Source organism: Pelodiscus sinensis, chromosome 15 (assembly GCF_049634645.1).
Source record: "Pelodiscus sinensis isolate JC-2024 chromosome 15, ASM4963464v1, whole genome shotgun sequence".
Classification (NCBI taxonomy): Eukaryota; Metazoa; Chordata; order Testudines; family Trionychidae; genus Pelodiscus; species Pelodiscus sinensis.
In genome coordinates, this window is record NC_134725.1 from 5,150,194 (window position 1) to 5,168,438 (window position 18,245).

At 65.1% G+C, this 18,245-nt stretch overlaps 3 protein-coding genes across 5 annotated transcripts; 2 read left to right on the forward strand and 1 right to left on the reverse strand.

Annotated features, from left to right (window-relative positions):
• Positions 1-1,204: 1,204 nt before the first annotated feature.
• On the forward strand, positions 1,205-5,719 carry LOC142818448 (fish-egg lectin-like). The gene is made up of 4 exons (XM_075897895.1): positions 1,205-1,358; positions 2,518-2,745; positions 3,450-3,789; positions 4,540-5,719. Exons 1-4 carry the CDS (start codon positions 1,298-1,300, stop codon positions 4,682-4,684), a joined length of 774 nt encoding a protein of 257 aa, XP_075754010.1. The 5' UTR covers positions 1,205-1,297; the 3' UTR covers positions 4,685-5,719.
• A 1,625-nt stretch (positions 5,720-7,344) lies between these two features.
• Positions 7,345-13,743, reverse strand: C15H5orf52 (chromosome 15 C5orf52 homolog). Of its 2 annotated transcripts, none has more exons than XM_075897898.1 (3): positions 13,585-13,743; positions 9,418-9,526; positions 7,345-7,755 (listed from the first exon to the last, which is right to left on the reverse strand). In XM_075897898.1, exons 1-3 carry the CDS (start codon positions 13,662-13,664, stop codon positions 7,498-7,500), a joined length of 447 nt encoding a protein of 148 aa, XP_075754013.1. In that variant the 5' UTR covers positions 13,665-13,743; the 3' UTR covers positions 7,345-7,497. The 2 variants fall into 2 exon arrangements, with proteins under 2 accessions (XP_075754013.1, XP_025036106.2); XM_025180321.2 differs by lacking the exon at positions 13,585-13,743 and adding an exon at positions 10,484-10,774.
• On the forward strand, positions 13,710-16,645 carry DUSP18 (dual specificity phosphatase 18). 2 transcript variants are annotated; one of them, XM_075897896.1, is made up of 2 exons: positions 13,710-13,840; positions 15,821-16,645. In XM_075897896.1, the coding sequence occupies exon 2, from the start codon at positions 15,877-15,879 to the stop codon at positions 16,441-16,443; it is 567 nt and encodes a 188-aa protein (XP_075754011.1). In that variant the 5' UTR covers positions 13,710-13,840; positions 15,821-15,876; the 3' UTR covers positions 16,444-16,645. The 2 variants fall into 2 exon arrangements, with proteins under 2 accessions (XP_075754011.1, XP_075754012.1); XM_075897897.1 differs by lacking the exon at positions 13,710-13,840 and adding an exon at positions 14,907-15,120.
• The last annotated feature ends 1,600 nt before the right edge of the window (positions 16,646-18,245 follow it).

Below are 18,245 nucleotides of genomic sequence, written 5' to 3' on the forward strand. Positions count from 1 at the left end.
CTCAAATTGTTCTTCACGTATTTCATTCTTGAAAATGTTTGTTCACACAGGTATGTTGTTCCAAAGATTGAAAGGTACCTTGATGCAAAAGTTTTGACATTAGGAAAGTCTTCCTTGGGCAAAAACTGGTAAAAACCTACCAGTCCTATTTTGAACTTGTCCCTAAGGAGGTCATTTGCTTGCAACTCAGTGACTTCCAGCTGCAGTTCATCTGGGCAACTGGCCACATCTGCTTCAAATGGGTTTTGAAACAATCTCACTTCTTCTGCCTTTGAATCCAAAAAGGTCTCCACGGGCCGGATGAGAGGGCCTCGCGGGCCGCATCCGGCCCCCGGGCCGTAGTTTGGAGACCCCTGCTAACCCATAGACTCTCAACAGGCTTTCTCCCTCTATACTGGAGCTCTGAGCAATCCTAGTGCTCTCTTACATACGGTGCAACTCCTCCTCCTTTTCTCCGCTGCCTGCTCTAGTCCTCGAGGAGGTGGCAGTACAACGGTTACAATACAAGGGGAACAGAATGGCATTGGCAGGGCGCGACGCAGCCATAGCCCACTGCATTACGGCCTCACACGGCCCACCAGCTCCACACCACAAAGGGGAGAGATGCATCCGCAGAACAATGCCCCGCGACGTTCTCCCAGTGACATTTCTGCCTGCCTCAGAGTGCGGGCCCCGACTCTTGTGGGTGGCCATTCTGACCCACTTCCCTAGCGCACGTATGGAACTCCGGGGCACGCAAAGGGACGTGCCCAAAGTGGGGTCGCTGAGGGCGTTTTGCAGACTCAGCGAACCAGGGCGAGCGGGAGGGCAACCCCCAATGCCAGAGCCTCTCACTGAATCAGGTGAGGGGGGCCCATCTCTGCTCAGGAGGCTGTGGTGGCCACAGGAACAAACCCGGAGGGTTGCATAGGGCCACGTCCGAGCCCTCCAGAGCTCCTTGGCCTGCAGGTAGAACTAGCGACCCTCGGCCTAGCGCCATGATCACCAACAGCCGACCTAGGTAGGCGTGCCAAACGGGCGAGGGGGGACAAACACCCAACCCTCGCAGCCCTCCACTCCCCGTCCCCGAGCCATCCCCCGCCCCGGGCAGGCTGGCAACGGCTCAAGTGTCACAAGGGCGACGAGGAAACCCACAATGTTGCTCAACAGCCTTCGCCGGAGGGCGCGGCGCTGTCGCTCTCCCACTGCCTGGTGGGGCAGGTGGGGCGTGGGAACAGCCAGCGCTGGCGGCGGCTATAAAAGCCCGGGGCCCCCGGTCCTGCCACAGGCAGAGCTCACATCGCTGAAGGGTGCTGACATGATGCTGTGGGACCCGCTGCTGCTGCTGCTGCTGCTGCCCCTGCTTGCAGGGAGCTCAGGTAGGGGGCCGGCTCCATCCAAAGGGGCCGCAGGCGGCTGCGTGGGCCTCCGGGCCCCAGGGCGGGGCTGAGAGGGACTCGCCGCCACGTTCGGCAGACGCCCGGGAGCCAAGGGGCCAGACACCAGATTCCCCTTGGTGCGAGGCCTGCACCCGGCCCTGCCCGGCACGGTGACACAGACACCGACCGTGTCTCCCTGACTCGCCTCTGGCCCCTCCAGCCCGCGGGAGACCTGTGCCCTGCTCTCTGCTGCCCCCATGCAGACCCCTGGCCTCCCCGTTCAGCCAGGCATATCTGTCCCTGCCCCATGTGCCCTTGCACCTCCTGTCCACATCCCCCCCACCCCCACTCAGAGACCCAGTACCCACGGCCTCATGCGGCTCTGCGGCTCAGTCGCCTGTCCCCACGCTCCCTTCCCCCAGACGTCCACGCACTCACTCAGTTGCTCTGTCCCCGTGGCCCTACACCTCCTGGGACATCCCTGCCCCCGCCCATGTGTCTCTGTGCTCCCCCTCAGCCATCTGCCTTCCCCCCACAGCTGTGCACCCCCTCCCTCTCTATGCATGTGACCCTGTGGCCCTTTACCTCCACTCCCATTCAGCCCCTGCCCCAGTCTGTCCTCCCCCATGGCCCTTAGGCGCCCCGGCAGCCCCCGCTTCCTGGCCTGGCCCGACAGGCACAGCGAAGAAGGCTCTGCAGACCCTTTCTGGTCCCTACTCAGGCGGGGCTGGCCAGGACTGGCTGGGCGGTTCTAGCGGCCCAACACTCTCGGGGGCACAAAAGGCAGGGCTGCAGCAACGTTTCAGCAGAAGCTCTTTTCTGCAACAAAACTTCCCCCACACGTGGCACATCAACTCTGCGCCCACGCAGTGGCGCCAGATTCTCCCAGGAGTGCCACTGGCCATGCCTCCCTGCTCTGTGTTTGTTTAGCAACCTAGCCGTTTGGGCAAGGGCCGGGAAGCTTTGCTCATGGTGCGGCTCGGCTTCGCAGCGCCCCCACCGCGCCTCCCACTGGCCTTCAAGCCTCCCCTGGGCCCAGCCCTCCCATTCTGGGTTCCAACACCTGAGCAAAGTCTCCATCCCCTCGGCGCCCCCTCCCCCCAGCTCTCCCGCTCGCTGACAAGCCCACGGGCGTGACCACGCTCAGTTTGCTTTTCAGCCCTGGACTGCACCGAGATCCCGGGTTCCCTCAGGCAGATCGACGCCAGCAACGGGCAGGTGTTTGGGGTGAACAGCGCCGGCAGCATTTACACCCTGCACGGAGACAGCTGGGCCCAAGTGCCGGGCGCCCTCACGCACGTCACGGTGGGGCCGGCCGGAGTCTGGGGCGTGAACAAGAACAACAACGTCTTCAAGATGGTGGGAGGAAGCTGGCAAGCGATCAATGGTAACGCACCCGCTGGTGTGTCGCAGCACCGCCACAGGGGTCTCTGTTCCCACCCTGAGCCCGGCCCCAACTCACCCCGGGCGGCAGTCCCAGCTCCTGCCGGACAGGCCGCTTTCAGAGTCCGACTCAGCTTCCCTGGAGCATCACAGTCCTTACACCTCAATCCAATGGTCACACAGGGCTTTTACCCCCCTGGACGATGCCGGGGAGGGGTTTCTAACACTAGGGCTGCCTCCAATCGCTCTGCACGTGGGGGCGCCCCGGGGAAAGGTGCCTTTTACCCGCACGGCTGATCCCTTCCCGCAGGCTGTCCCATGCTCTTCCTCCCCCGCGCCGAGCCCTTCTCCCCACGCTGCACCTGGCTCCCCCCTGAGCCCTGCTTCTCCCTCGCTGGGCCCGGCTCCCCCCTGAGCCCTGCTTCTCCCTCGCTGGGCCCGGCTCCCCCCTGAGCCCTGCTTCTCCCTCGCTGGGCCCGGCTCCCCCCTGAGCCCTGCTTCTCCCCACGCTGCGCCCGGCTCCCCCCTGAGCCCTGCTTCTCCCTCGCTGGGCCCGGCTCCCCCCTGAGCCCTGCTTCTCCCTCGCTGGGCCCGGCTCCCCCCTGAGCCCTGCTTCTCCCCACGCTGCGCCCGGCTCCCCCCTGAGCCCTGCTTCTCCCTCCCTGGGCCCGGCTCCCCCCTGAGCCCTGCTTCTCCCTCCCTGGGCAGGGCTGCTGAAGCAGATCGACGCGGGCGGAGACATGTTCATCTCCGGCGCCAACATGAACGACGATATCTACTGCCTGTCCCGCCCCGCCACGGTCTCCGTGAACAGCGACGCCACCATTCCCTGGGTCAACATCGCCGGGAAGCTCAAGTACTACAGCTGTGGGCTGTGGGGCTGCTGGGGGGTTAACTCGGCCGACGACATCTTCTTCCGGACCAACGTCACCCCAGACCCGTGCGCAGGCTCCAGCTGGCAGAACGTCCCCGGCAAACTGTCCATGATCGAGGTGGGGACCGAAGGCTCTGTCTACGGCGTCAACAGCGCGGGAGAAATATACCGCAGGTACAGGGAAGGGGAGCGGGGGGTTTCTCCTGCAAGGGACAGCCATTCCCACCCGTCACTCAGAGCTTAGCCAGATGCTGCAGAGCCCAGGGCTCGCCAGCCCCCCGGGGCCCCACAACCAGGCGCCTGCTGTGGCCTCGTGGCGGCCTGCAGGGCTCACAGCTGGGAGCCTGCCAGAAAAGGGCGTCCGGACCAGAGTTTGGGGGATTGTGGGTGGCCCAGCTGGTCCTGGTAACTGCCCCCGCAGCGCCCCGACTGCACGTGCGCCACCCCCACCCAGCACCAGAGCAGCCTCCGTCCGGGCCTGCAGGGGCACTGGGGGGCCATGCACATGGACCGCTGGGCCCAGCCACTCCCAGACTGGAATTGGGCCAGGCGGGAGGGGAACACTCCAACCCTTCCGCCTCGCTGCAGCACCGTGGGAGCCCTGCGGAGGGCTCTGTGCGGCCCCCATACTGGAGAGGAAGCGGGGCTGTTTCCCTGGGGGAGGAGAGGGGCGACATCCCCTGGCCCTCTGCCCTCAGCCCACCCTGCAGAGACAAGCAGCGTGCAATGCTTGGCTCTGGCCCTGCCATCGGAACAGGCTCCGGCCACTCCGGGTGCTGCATCGCAGGGCTGGGGACCAGCAAGGAGGGACACACGGAGGCTCCCTCCGGACTGCGCCGAGAAGCTGCTCTCTCCCCTCGGCTGGGAGGGGCAGGCTCCTTCTCCGGGCAGCCCTACCACACCAGGCCTGCCACTTCCTTCCAGGGACGGAGTCACCCAGAGCAACCCCGTGGGCACCGGCTGGACCCAGCTCGCCAGTTACCTCTGCAAAGGGAAACACGTGTCCTACGACCTGGGCCTGCTGTGGATCATCACCGACCAGGACAAGATTGTGAAGTGCCGCGTCTAACTCGGCTCCCGGAGCGCCGCCCCCCAGCGCCTCAGCCTGCCCCCCAGTGCCTCAGCCTGCCCCCCACCTCGCTCCCTGCACCGCCCAGCCCATCCCGGCACCTCAGCCTGCCCTCCACCTCGCTCCCTGCACCGCCCAGCCCCTCCCAGTGCCTCAGCCTGCCCCCCACTTCACTCACTGCCTAGTGCCTGCCCCCCACCAACGCTCACCCACGCCCAACGCTCACTGCCTAGCACCCGGCCCCTCCCAGCCTGGCACCTCACAAAACAGAGTCCCACCAAACAGCCCAGGATCCTCATTTCCTGCTCCCTCTTGATCTCTGCCGTCCCCCCGGGCGCCCGCTGCACAGCGGATCCAAGTCAGCGGCTGGCAGCAGGCCCAGCCAGGCCCGAGTTCAGGAGGAGGGGCAGGGCTGGGAGCCGGGAGGGAAGTCGCCCACACGGACAGGCCCCAGGGGTGCGGTGCATTCCCGCCCCGGCTCTTCCAGTCAGGACCAGAGGGCTTGGTCAGCTCAGAGATGCGGGTGCGGGGAGACCATCCAGCCCCACCCCCTGCTCAAGGCAGGGCGGCCCACCTCCATCACCCCCATCCCTGCCCGGAGTGCCGGCTCTGGGGCTGGGTGCAAAGGCCCTGCTGGCCTCTGCCGCCTGGGCCGGGAGGGACCCGAGGGCGTGGCTGTCACCGCCCCGTTGGACGCCAGAGCTGTGAGTCTCGGGGCTCCTGGTGTTAGCCAGGCCCCGGGCCGGGCACAGGAAGGGGAAGAGAGAGAGAAGAACATGGCTGCAGTAACCCCGGCCATTCTTCCTCGCCTCCCTTCGCTGGGTCACGGCTCCCGACGCGCGCCAGGCCTGGCCAGACGCCCTGCACGTGTGCCTCTCCCCCCCGCTGCATCCCCAGACCAGGGCCAGAGCTGCCCCGGGGCGGCGGAGCCAGAGCGGTTCTCGGGAAAGGGCGCTGCAGGTGTGGCGCATCTGTGGGGCTTGCTCACTTGCTTGTGGGGCTGCGGTTGTGCCAATAAAGCCTTGTAGCATCTCAGCACTGTCCTGCTCCCTTTGTGAACATGAGAACAGCAGAGCGGCCGGACGGGGTCAGAGCACCGGCCTCCCAGCCCAGGGTCCTGCCTGTCCGCAGCGGCCAGTGCCAGGGCCCCAGAGGGAGGGGACATAGCCGGGAATCCGCACGCCATCCCGCTCACCCCAGACACACAGAGGCCAGGGTCCAGTCCTGCCCGTGGCGGCTAACAGCCACCGATGGACCGAACCACCAGGAATCCATCTGTGCTCCCGGGAATCGCTGCCACTCGAGCGTGGGGCCCAAGGGTGCTTGGGGGACAGTGCAAACCGTCCTAGGGGTGACCCCACGGTCCCCACAGCAGTGCCCGGTCAGTGCGCCCCTCTCCTCCCCTCCCCCCGCAACACGCTGCCCGGGAGAGGTTCAAGCGTGGTCCAGGGGGTGCCTCTTGGCGGCTGCCCTCGCCACGTCCCCCGCGTCTGACCGCTCCGGCCCGAGCAGGGGGCGTTTCGGAGGTGGGCAGGACACCCCCCTTGCCACCACAGTCAGAGAAACTCCCCTCTCGCCAGCCTGGGCCTGCCTGCCCAAGAACACGACCGCCCCTCCCCTGAGTCACAGGCCTGGCCTCCCGAGGGGGGCCCGGCAGAGCGAGGTCCAGTGAAAGATCTTGCCTCACCCCGGTCTCCCCAACATCCCGGCTCCCGCCGCCTACAGCCGCGCAAGGCCACCAGGGGTGCTGGGGCCCGTAGGGACTGCGCTCGGCCTCGCACCTCGTGGACCGCTGCCCTGGTGGAAAGCAGGAAAGGGGCCCGATGGAGCAACGCTGCCCGGGGGGGGGGCGCTGACAGAGCAAACGGCTCGCGGTGTCGGCTGGGGGAAGCCAGCAGGAGCCATGCTACACCTAATCCATCCGGGAACCACGGCCAGGGCCGCGCTCACAGGCCGGGGCCTCCTTCCGGGCAAAGATCTGGAGACCACGGTGGAGGAGCAGCTGGAGACGAGCTCCGGATGCCGTTCGGGGGCCGAGGGGACCTGGCAGAGTCCCGAGCAGGAGCAGGGAAGGCACCGCGGGAGACTGGCGCCGCTCTGCCTCGTGCCTTGCTCGCGGCCTGTCCCGTCGGGGAGCATGCCTTTAGCAAGGGGCTCCTCGGGCCCGCAGGGCAGGGCCTGCCGTCCCACGGCCGGGAGCTGAGCCCGGCACCCGCAGAGACCACCCCCTTTAACAGGGACAGGAATTCGCCCTTGGAACAGCTTACCCGGCGGAGGGGGGTCCCCGTCACGGCCAGTCTGAAAACCAAGATGGGGTTGTTCTGAAAGCCGGCGGGCCTGCTCTCCGGCCATGTGGCACAGTGAAAGGGTCCCACCGGCCCCTTCCGGAGTCTCTGAAGCCCCAGAAAGCACTGCAGTACCGCTGGCTTTTCTCATCTCCTCCTCCTGCACCCAGCCCTCGCCCGCCTCCCCCACGAGGGCCCTCTTCCCCTCCCGGTGCTCCCCAGAAATCTGCGCGCCTCCTTGCGACTGGACTGCGGGCGAGGGCACAGGGAGAAGCAACGTCCGCCCACCCGCCCGCCCGCCACGCCCCCGGGGACTCACGCTGCTCCGTCCGCACCAGGCCGTCGGAGGCGCTGCAGAGAGGACGGGCTCTGCCGTGCAGTCCTATCCGTTTATTGCTGAGCCCACCGCGAGCCTTGGGCTCCCCGCGTCCTCTGGGCGGAAAGGGCAGAGCGCCAGAGGCCTCGGACAGGAGCCCTGGAGGGCCTAAGGAGCCTGCGCAGCGGGGCGCGGGCGGACTCCGCGCGCCGTCACTGCCCCCTCAGCATGGCTGCTGCTGTCTTGGGGGCTGCTCCCCGGCCGCCTTCCTGGGACTGCCTCATAGTCAGGCTGGCCGAAGTGGCTGCCAGGTTCCTGGTTTTCTGCCCGATCACATCCAGGATTTTCCCAAATTTGTCGTACTCCTTCTTCCACCGGGACATCTTCCGCTGCTGGTCGCCCGTGAACTTCTTCTTCAGGTGCTCGTAGAAGTGGCCGGTCTTCTTCTGAGTCTCCTCCAAGTGCCTCACCTGGCAGAGGAGAAAGCCAGCGGGTTTCAGCTGCTCTAGAGGTGCCCCGGGGCCCGCTGCGCCGTAGTCGGGGGCTGTACGCCCTTGTGGCCTGGGCCCACGCTGGCGGGCAGTCACTGGTGGCTGTGTGGGCTGTGGCTGACCCCTGCTGGCCGGTGTCTGTAGCACTGCCCAGCGGGGTCGCCCCTGAGCGCCAGCGGCGCCTCACCTGGCCAGGGGAAGCGGGGGCTGCCTGCGGTTTGGAGACGCGGCAGGCTGGGCTGGCAAACATGGGGAGAAGAGACTGAGCCGAGTGCGGGGGCTGAGGGGGCCTGCGTGCCCCTGCCCCCAGGGGTCTGAGGCTGCCTGCCCACATCGAACCCAGGCCCTGCTGTATCTCGGAGCAGCAGTAAACCCCCCTCTCCTCCTGGCTGGCAGCACCCTACCTCGCTGCAGGATCGGGGGGCTCCTCGACACCCCCTGATGCTGAGTGTCCGGGCCTCTCGGTGCATTAACCCTGCTCTCGGCCGTGGCCTGAGAGGGTGGGCCAGGCATGCCCAGATGGCCCACGTCCTGCCCGCCGAGCCGAGACCCCCTGGCACTGCGGGACGGACCGGCCGGGAGCAGCCGCTGCGTGGCCAACACCCAGAAATGCTGCCCGGCTGCACAGGGCCTGTCTCCTGGTTTAACAGCCTTCCCCTTGCTCGGCCGTCACCGGGACCGGAGGGCGCCACGCTGGTCCCCCATGGCCAGTGCCGAGCGGAGGACTCTTCCCCCGAGGGTACAGGCCCGGCCGGGTGTGCCCGGACCCGACAGAGCCCTGGCTCGCAGGAGGACCATGACGCTGCCTGGGCACTGCCCAGCGCGTGCTCCAGTGCACTGCGGGATCGGGGCCAGCGTGCTGGGTAGGGCCCGGCCAAAGGCACAGCCCGCTGGGGTCAGTTTCACAGGCCGGCGGTTGAAACCCACCGCTCAGGACCCCTGCGGTGTCACGGGAACGCGCGTGGTGCGGGGAGTGGCGGCAGCCTGACCCAGAAAGGAGTTGGGGGGGCCACAAGACTCTTTGGGGGGCCGCTGCGGTGCGGCTCCCCGCCCTTCTCTCAGCAGTCACCACACGTGGGCTCCGGCAGCAGCACAGAAGTAACGGTGGCAGCAGCGGAGCCCATGGAAATAACCTGGTGAGCTCCCTGCAGGACCAGGGTGCCGCAAACCGGCCCTCCCTCCCCACTAGGAATTGGGTGTTGGCTCCCCAGCAAGAGGAGGGAATTAAAGGGCCAGGCCTCCTTCCTCCCAGGGTGTGGAGCAGAGCTACGGAGCCCTTCAGGGAAAGGGGCCAGTCATTGTGCCAGAGAAGGGGTGTGAACAGGGGCGCCGTGTGGGGGGGGGCATACAGGGTTACATGCCCCTCCCTAAAGCACTGAGGGGCGGGGCAAGGGGAGGGAAGAGGCGAGGCCAGAGCCTGGGTCCGGAGATGCCCAGCGTAGCCGCTGTGCTGGACTGGGTAGTGTCCCAGGCAGGGCGGCATGGCTGGAGGCTGCCTGGGAGAGGACAGAGCACACCCCACCCAGGAACGCGCCATGGGGAGGGGAGGGGAGACTGGGGACAGGAACAAGTCATGGGAGGGCAGTATGTTCCCCTCCCGGGCTGGCCCCCCCCACTCCTCGCCCCTGGTACGAGCGTTACCTCAATCTCCTGGACCCGCTGCACGCTGGTGTTGTCCCGGATGATGACCGTGGATAAGTGGCTCTTTGGCAAAAACTTTTGCACGGCCATTTCATTGCTGTTGAACAGACTGAGGGGAAAGAGGGTTTGTTACACAATGCCACTGCTTCTCTGGCTCTCCTAGCCTCAGCTTACATTATCTCATCCCTCCGGCTCACCACGCGGGATTACTAGGCAGCAGGGTTCGATCCAAAGGAAGTACTTCTCCACACAACACAGTCAACCTGTGGAACTCCTTGCCACAGGACATTGTGAAGGCCAGGTCTTTAACAAGCTTCCAAAAAGAGCTGGATAAGTTCACGGAGGTTAGGTCCATCAATGGCTAGTAGCCAGGATGGGCAGGGATGGTGCCCTACCTCTGGTTGTCAGAGGCTGGGAATGGGTGACAGGGGATGCATCACTGGATGAGTCCCTGTTCTGCTCACTCCCTCTGGGGTGGGCAGGTATTGGCCATTGTCGGCAGACAGGACACTGGACTATATGGACCTGTGGTCTGACCCACACTGGCCGTTCTTCAGGGTCTTCAGTTTTACATTTTGATGCAGGTTTTTTATATGTAATTCCACATTTGTACGTTCAACAGTCACCCGAAAGAGACCGCACTACAGTACTCGGATCAGGTGAACTGGAAAACGTGGGTTGGTTTTTCCAGTGCAAATATTTGTAATTATACAGAAACATCAGGCAAGTACCATCAACTCAAAAGCAGCCAATAGGAATAAACCAGTATTCTATTAGTAACAATGCGATTCATTGTAGAAACCCTACAGTTTAAGCTCCAGATATTTATCCCTGACATCTGAGCCCCTCCCCACCCCATCCCAGCCGAGAGGGTCACACTGACTCTTCCACCCAGGGTACAGAATTTCTCCCCAGCTCTCCCTCCGCTCCAAGAGGGAATCTACCCCCGGCACCCAGACCCTGCCCCTCCCTCCAAGAGCACACAGATCCTTTCTCCTCTCCCTGGTCCCGCAGGGAACACGCCAGAGCTCACCCCCACTACACTTAGTTCACTTGCCCCCTGTACCCCAAAGAACACGGCATCCTGCTCAGGGTGTTGAGAGTGAGAACAGGGACGGACCATCAGCCGGAGGAAGCTGCAGCGGAGGAAGGGGAGGTGAGAAACAGAAGGGGCTCCCTGTGGTCGGGGGAGCAGAGAGTTGGGAGGCGGGGGGCAATGCGGGATCCCCGAGAGTCCCTGCCAGGGACCAGTGGGGCTGGGTGCCCGAGGGAAAAGGCCAGCGGGCAGGGAGGGCCCTGTGCCCATGGCCAGACGCAGGCAGAGTATGGAGTGTAACTGAGGTTAGTTTATCCCTGGGGGGCAGGGTCTCTGTGCAGTGGGGGGGCCCTTCTGCCTGGGGTACAAGTGGAGGGTCCCATGGGGTAGAAGTGGGGGGCAGGTGGTTCCCTGTGCTGTGGGGGGTCTCTGTGGGGAGTGGATGTGGGATAGAAGTGGGGGGCAGGTGGTTCCCTGTGCTGTGGGGGGGTCTCTTTAGGGAGTGGATGTGGGGTAGAAGTGGGGGGCAGGTGGTTCCCTGTGCTGTGGGGGGGTCTCTGTGGGGAGTGGATGTGGGATAGAAGTGGGGGGCAGGTGGTTCCCTGTGCTGTGGGGGGTCTCTGTGGGGAGTGGATGTGGGATAGAAGTGGGGGGCAGGTGGTTCCCTGTGCTGTGGGGGGTCTCTGTGGGGAGTGGATGTGGGATAGAAGTGGGGGGCAGGTGGTTCCCTGTGCTGTGGGGGGTCTCTGTGGGGAGTGGATGTGGGATAGAAGTGGGGGGCAGGTGGTTCCCTGTGCTGGGGGGGGTCTCTCTGGGGAGTGGATGTGGGATAGAAGTGGGGGGCAGGTGGTTCCCTGTGCTGTGGGGGGGTCTCTGTGGGGAGTGGATGTGGGGTAGAAGTGGGGGGCAGGTGGTTCCCTGTGCTGTGGGGGGTCTCTGTGGGGAGTGGATGTGGGATAGAAGTGGGGGGCAGGTGGTTCCCTGTGCTGTGGGGGGTCTCTGTGGGGAGTGGATGTGGGGTAGAAGTGGGGGGCAGGTGGTTCCCTGTGCTGTGGGGGGGTCTCTGTGGGGAGTGGATGTGGGATAGAAGTGGGGGGCAGGTGGTTCCCTGTGCTGGGGGGGGTCTCTGTGGGGAGTGGATGTGGGGTAGAAGTGGGGGGCAGGTGGTTCCCTGTGCTGTGGGGGGTCTCTGTGGGGAGTGGATGTGGGGTAGAAGTGGGGGGCAGGTGGTTCCCTGTGCTGTGGGGGGTCTCTGTGGGGAGTGGATGTGGGATAGAAGTGGGGGGCAGGTGGTTCCCTGTGCTGTGGGGGGTCTCTGTGGGGAGTGGATGTGGGGTAGAAGTGGGGGGCAGGTGGTTCCCTGTGCTGTGGGGGGTCTCTGTGGGGAGTGGATGTGGGATAGAAGTGGGGGGCAGGTGGTTCCCTGTGCTGTGGGGGGTCTCTGTGGGGAGTGGATGTGGGGTAGAAGTGGGGGGCAGGTGGTTCCCTGTGCTGTGGGGGGTCTCTGTGGGGAGTGGATGTGGGATAGAAGTGGGGGGCAGGTGGTTCCCTGTGCTGTGGGGGGTCTCTGTGGGGAGTGGATGTGGGGTAGAAGTGGGGGGCAGGTGGTTCCCTGTGCTGTGGGGGGTCTCTGTGGGGAGTGGATGTGGGGTAGAAGTGGGGGGCAGGTGGTTCCCTGTGCTGGGGGGGGTCTCTGTGGGGAGTGGATGTGGGGTAGAAGTGGGGGGCAGGTGGTTCCCTGTGCTGTGGGGGGTCTCTGTGGGGAGTGGATGTGGGGTAGAAGTGGGGGGCAGGTGGTTCCCTGTGCTGTGGGGGGTCTCTGTGGGGAGTGGATGTGGGGTAGAAGTGGGGGGCAGGTGGTTCCCTGTGCTGTGGGGGGTCTCTGTGGGGAGTGGATGTGGGATAGAAGTGGGGGGCAGGTGGTTCCCTGTGCTGTGGGGGGTCTCTGTGGGGAGTGGATGTGGGGTAGAAGTGGGGGGCAGGTGGTTCCCTGTGCTGTGGGGGGTCTCTGTGGGGAGTGGATGTGGGGTAGAAGTGGGGGGCAGGTGGTTCCCTGTGCTGGGGGGGGTCTCTGTGGGGAGTGGATGTGGGGTAGAAGTGGGGGGCAGGTGGTTCCCTGTGCTGTGGGGGGTCTCTGTGGGGAGTGGATGTGGGGTAGAAGTGGGGGGCAGGTGGTTCCCTGTGCTGTGGGGGGTCTCTGTGGGGAGTGGATGTGGGATAGAAGTGGGGGGCAGGTGGTTCCCTGTGCTGTGGGGGGTCTCTGTGGGGAGTGGATGTGGGATAGAAGTGGGGGGCAGGTGGTTCCCTGTGCTGTGGGGGGTCTCTGTGGGGAGTGGATGTGGGATAGAAGTGGGGGGCAGGTGGTTCCCTGTGCTGTGGGGGGTCTCTGTGGGGAGTGGATGTGGGGTAGAAGTGGGGGGCAGGTGGTTCCCTGTGCTGGGGGGGGTCTCTGTGGGGAGTGGATGTGGGATAGAAGTGGGGGGCAGGTGGTTCCCTGTGCTGTGGGGGGTCTCTGTGGGGAGTGGATGTGGGGTAGAAGTGGGGGGCAGGTGGTTCCCTGTGCTGTGGGGGGGTCTCTGTGGGGAGTGGATGTGGGATAGAAGTGGGGGGCAGGTGGTTCCCTGTGCTGTGGGGGGTCTCTGTGGGGAGTGGATGTGGGGTAGAAGTGGGGGGCAGGTGGTTCCCTGTGCTGTGGGGGGTCTCTGTGGGGAGTGGATGTGGGATAGAAGTGGGGGGCAGGTGGTTCCCTGTGCTGTGGGGGGTCTCTGTGGGGAGTGGATGTGGGATAGAAGTGGGGGGCAGGTGGTTCCCTGTGCTGTGGGGGGTCTCTGTGGGGAGTGGATGTGGGGTAGAAGTGGGGGGCAGGTGGTTCCCTGTGCTGTGGGGGGTCTCTGTGGGGAGTGGATGTGGGGTAGAAGTGGGGGGCAGGGTAGAAGTTGGGGGCAGTGCCCAGGGTAGAAATGGGGGTGGGGTTAGGAGTGTGGGGTGCCATGGAAATTGGGGGGCGGGGCCTGGGGTAGAAGTGGGGGGCAGGGTTAGGAGGGGGCAGGTGTGGGGTAGAAGTGGGGGCAGAAGAGACGTTGGGGGCGGGGCCAAAGGGGGCGGGGCCAGTCCCTCGCCCCGCCCCGCACCTGAAGAGCACGAGCACTTGGCTGACGCGCGGCTGGAAGAAGGTGACGCGGGGGCGCGAGGCTGCGCGCGGCGGCTCCATGCGGGCGGGAGGGGGGAGTGCGGGCGCGTCACACAGGCCGGGGGGCGGGGTCTCGCGTTCGCCCAGCGCTGCGGGCCGCGCCCATTGTCCCTGCGCGGGACCCGTAGCCGGTTGCCCTGGAGACCGGGGGGCGTCGGCGGCGGGGTCAGCAGCAGGAGGCGGTGCTGGGGGGCGGGGTGAGTGTGGGGCAGGGGGAGCAGTGGGGGGGCAGGGGGAGCGCGGGGCGGGGTACGGCCGGGGGGCAGGGGGCGGGTGAGGGCGGGGCGGGGCGCGGCCGGGGGGCAGGAGGCCGGTGAGGGCGGGGTGCGGCCGGGGGGCAGGAGGCGGGTGAGGGCGGGGCGGGGCGCGGCCGGGGGGCAGGAGGCCGGTGAGGGCGGGGTGCGGCCGGGGGGCAGGAGGCGGGTGAGGGCGGGGCGGGGCGCGGCCGGGGGGCAGGAGGCCGGTGAGGGCGGGGTGCGGCCGGGGGGCAGGAGGCGGGTGAGGGCGGGGCGCGGCCGGGGGGCAGGAGGCCGGTGAGGGCGGGGTGCGGCCGGGGGGCAGGAGGCCGGTGAGGGCGGGGTGCGGCCGGGGGGCAGGAGGCGGGTGAGGGCGGGGCGCGGCCGGGGGGCAGGAGGCGGGTGAGGGCGGGGCGCGGCCGGGGGGCAGGAGGCGGGTGAGGGCGGGGCGCGGCCGGGGGGCAGGAGGCCGGTGAGGGCGGGGTGCGGCCGGGGGGCAGGAGGCGGGTGAGGGCGGGGTACGGCCGGGGGGCAGGAGGCTGGTGAGGGCGGGGTGCGGCCGGGGGGCAGGAGGCGGGTGAGGGCGGGGCGCGGCCGGGGGGCAGGAGGCCGGTGAGGGCGGGGTGCGGCCGGGGGGCAGGAGGCGGGTGAGGGCAGGGCGGGGCGCGGCCGGGGGGCAGGAGGCGGGTGAGGGCGGGGCGCGGCCGGGGGGCAGGAGGCCGGTGAGGGCGGGGTACGGCCGGGGGGCAGGAGGCCGGTGAGGGCGGGGTACGGCCGGGGGGCAGGAGGCGGGTGAGGGCGGGGTACGGCCGGGGGGCAGGAGGCTGGTGAGGGCGGGGTGCGGCCGGGGGGCAGGAGGCTGGTGAGGGCGGGGTGCGGCCGGGGGGCAGGAGGCTGGTGAGGGCGGGGTGCGGCCGGGGGGCAGGAGGCCGGTGAGGGCGGGGTGCGGCTGGGGGGCTGCCGGTCCGACGGGAGACGAGGGGCCTTGCTGCGCTCCGGGACACGCACTCTCCGGCTCTGCCCCGTGGCGTTGCCCCGCTCACACGAGCCCAGCGGGTTCAAGGGGCGGTTCTAGGAGCCGCGCCGCTGGAATTGCAGCCGCACTAGTCCCGCTCTGCCGCGCCGCCTGCGCCGCCCCAGGCCAGCTGCCACTGCAGATGGCACACGGCTGGGCAAGGCAGGGCTGGCCCCACCCGTTCTGCTGCTGCCCGCCGGGGCTGGGTCCTTCCTTTGGGCCCTAGGTCAGTGGCACTAGTGGCTCCTCTACATCGCGCAGGTTGCGGGGGGGCGGCGCCACTGCTGGGCCATGCGGAATTGCTGCTTAATGAAGTCCGGTTCAGAACTTGTCTGTCAGAGTACACCCGGAGACCGGGGTTCTTATTCTCCGCGAGCGGCCTGCTCTGCTGGGCTGCCCTTCCCCGGCAGACACCTCGGGCCTCCTTGCAAGTTGGCCTGAGGCTTGCTGCAGGGGGCTGTAGTCCACGGGGAACTTGTTTGCTTGGGAGCCTGTCAGTCCTTGCTGGGAACACCCTTAGACTGGGGAATGGTCGTCTGAGAACCCTCCCTCGCTGGTGAAATCAGACGCAAGCAGGCTCCATTTATAAAAAGATCGTGCCCTGGACTGCCACGAGGCCCAGGGGAGCAAAGGGGGCAGTTGCCCCAGGGCCCAGCAACTTCAAAGGACCTTGGGCCCCAGGGTGGTACAGCGGCAGCAATCAGAGTCCCATTGCTGGTGTGGTGTGGTCTGGGCAGTGCTGAGTCCCTAGCCTCCCTCACATTGCCCCGGTCTGTCACCAGCCCTGGTGAGGCCGAAGGTGGCTTCCCCGTAACGGGATGAGTCTAGCTCTACTTCACGTTTAGAGCGTGAAAACGTCACCCTTATCCGTTTGGTGGCAGCAGTCTACTGCCTTGGGTCTCCCACAAGCCCTCTCTGTTTTCTAGGCCGAGCGTGTGACGATGCAGCCCTCCCCTGCAGCTGGCTGATAAAGGTTGCCTTAATGAATACAATTTTCGGAGCTATCCCCATCCTGTTCAGGCATCCAGCCATTTATGGCCTGTCCCGGATCACCAGCAGCCTGTACCTCAGCAATGGCACGGCTGCCAATAACAAGCTCCTGCTCTTTGCCAGCCAAATCACGACCGTCATCAACGTGTCGGTGGAGGTGGTGAGCACCTTCTACCCCAACATTCGCTACGTGCACATCCCTATCACGGACACCCCCGTGTCTCGCCTTTCTGATTTCTTTGACCTCGTGGCAGACCGGATCCACAGCGTGGACCTGCAGCAGGGCCGGACGCTGCTCCACTGCGCTGCCGGCGTCAGCCGCTCCGCTGCCCTGTGCCTGGCCTATCTGATGAAGTACCACGCCATGTCTCTGTCCAACGCGCATGCTTGGGTCAAGTCCTGCCGCCCCATCATCAGACCTAACCATGGGTTCTGGCAACAGCTCATCCAGTACGAGTATAAACTCTTCGGGACCAATACAGTGCGAATGGTCAACTCCCCTCTGGGCTTGATCCCGGATGTCTATGAAAATGAAGTAAGACTAATGGTAGCGTTTTGACTGTAACTAGCTTTCCCACATCTCGCCAAGGAGCCCCGCAGGAAAGCGAGGGGACGGCACAGCTGATCGAGTTTGGAACGTGACCCTAAACTCCTCAGCCTAGCGAGGCGTGCTGCGTGTCCCTCCCTGCCGGCATACATACAGAGACAAATGGGGCTGTCTGGGTTTTGCTGTAAATAAAACCAACCGGGTTTAAACTACACCGTTGGGTTTCACGTCCCATTTGTACTGAGTTCTGACGCGAGCTTTAGTGCTGTTTAGAGCACTTTTTGTCCCCGCATAGTGGGATTTCTCCCATCTCTGGCAAGGCTCATGGGCCGGCACAGAGTCCAGTTGAAACACGGAAAAAACAGACCCCAAACTCCATCCTCTGCTGTGCTGCAGAGATGCTAGGAACAGAGCATGTCCTGTGCACCCTCTTTTCAGAGACGTGAGGATTCCCTGCCTTCTCCCTTCTTGCCCCACAGCCTTTCTGCTGGAGGATACGCAGGGACTCCCCCCTGCAGAAATCCTTAACCAGATTGGCTGTGGAGAATTGCTGTGCAAAAACCTGCTGACTCCCACTCCCACACCCATACCCACACCCTCTGTGGGCTCAAGAAGCTGCCACTGCAACACCGCCAGCCTCTGCAGAGAGGAAACGGGGCTCTACATGGCCGTTTTGATCACTGTCACAAGAGCCTCAGCCTGTCTGCAAACCTGAGGCCTGACCTAAGGCATTTGGACAAAGCCCGTCGAAACGAGTCTCGCACGCAGTAAAAGGTACAGAGAGTAGCTTAGCAATGCTGCAGCATAGCGAGAACGCACCAGAGTGTGTTCCGTTCTAGAATGCAATTACAACTTGTTTTATAGTAGCAAGCTTCACAACAAACTGTCATTCAGAGCATCCGTGTCACTGGGCAAACTTTCAGCATGTCTACATTCTTCTTACGAGAAAAGTTTCACTTTCTCACTTTCACACTACGGGACCTTCTCGCCTACATGAAATGGGGGCTGTTTTACAAGATGGATTCCACACCCCTTTCGGGAGCAGGTCCTGTCATTTTATCCCTGCACAGCGGCGGGGTCAGGTGTCCTTGCTTTGGCCATGCTGGCTTGAGCAGTGTGGCCGCGGCTCTGGGTTACGACTTGCCTCAAATCGCCGCCTCTGCTGACTTACCTCTTTCCGTGCAAGTGTAGCACCTGCAGTAGAGCAATTTGTCTTCCCAGTACAATCAGCCCGTGGCATTAGTCACACAGCTAAGCTTCCCTTGGCCTCTGCGTGCTCCAGGAAACTCTAGCGATTCAGTATTGCTCATCCCCACTGGATAACAGACCAGCCCCCGGGGCACCACTGCTGCAGGTGAGGGAGGGCAGCAAACTCTGCTGGCTCTAGGGAGGGCCCCGGGGAGCTGTCCTCCGTCTGCCCCAGATGACTCCGATTTTTGGATCCCCAGGGAGGCCGTTGGTTTTGCTACAGAACAAGCCTGTAGCCAGGTTCGTGCATCAGACACAGACAGGCAGGAATAAGCCGGTTTTCCCCTCTGCCAGCGCCCACGGAGGGCATTGCTGGTTGGTAGAGGTCCCAGCCTGCCAGGGTATCTCCAAGCAGGAGAGCCTGCTCTCACTGGTACACGCAGACAGAGCCATTCGAACAGGCAGCAGAACCAGCTGGCTACCTGCGTCGGTACAATACGCTCTGTGTCCCAGCCTGATACTAGACACAGCACACCCGGGGCCTGCAAGGGTGGTAGCAAGTGCTGTGCCTGGGGGTTACCAGCTGCTCCCTCTTCATGCAGGACCTCTGGTGCAAGTGGTCACTG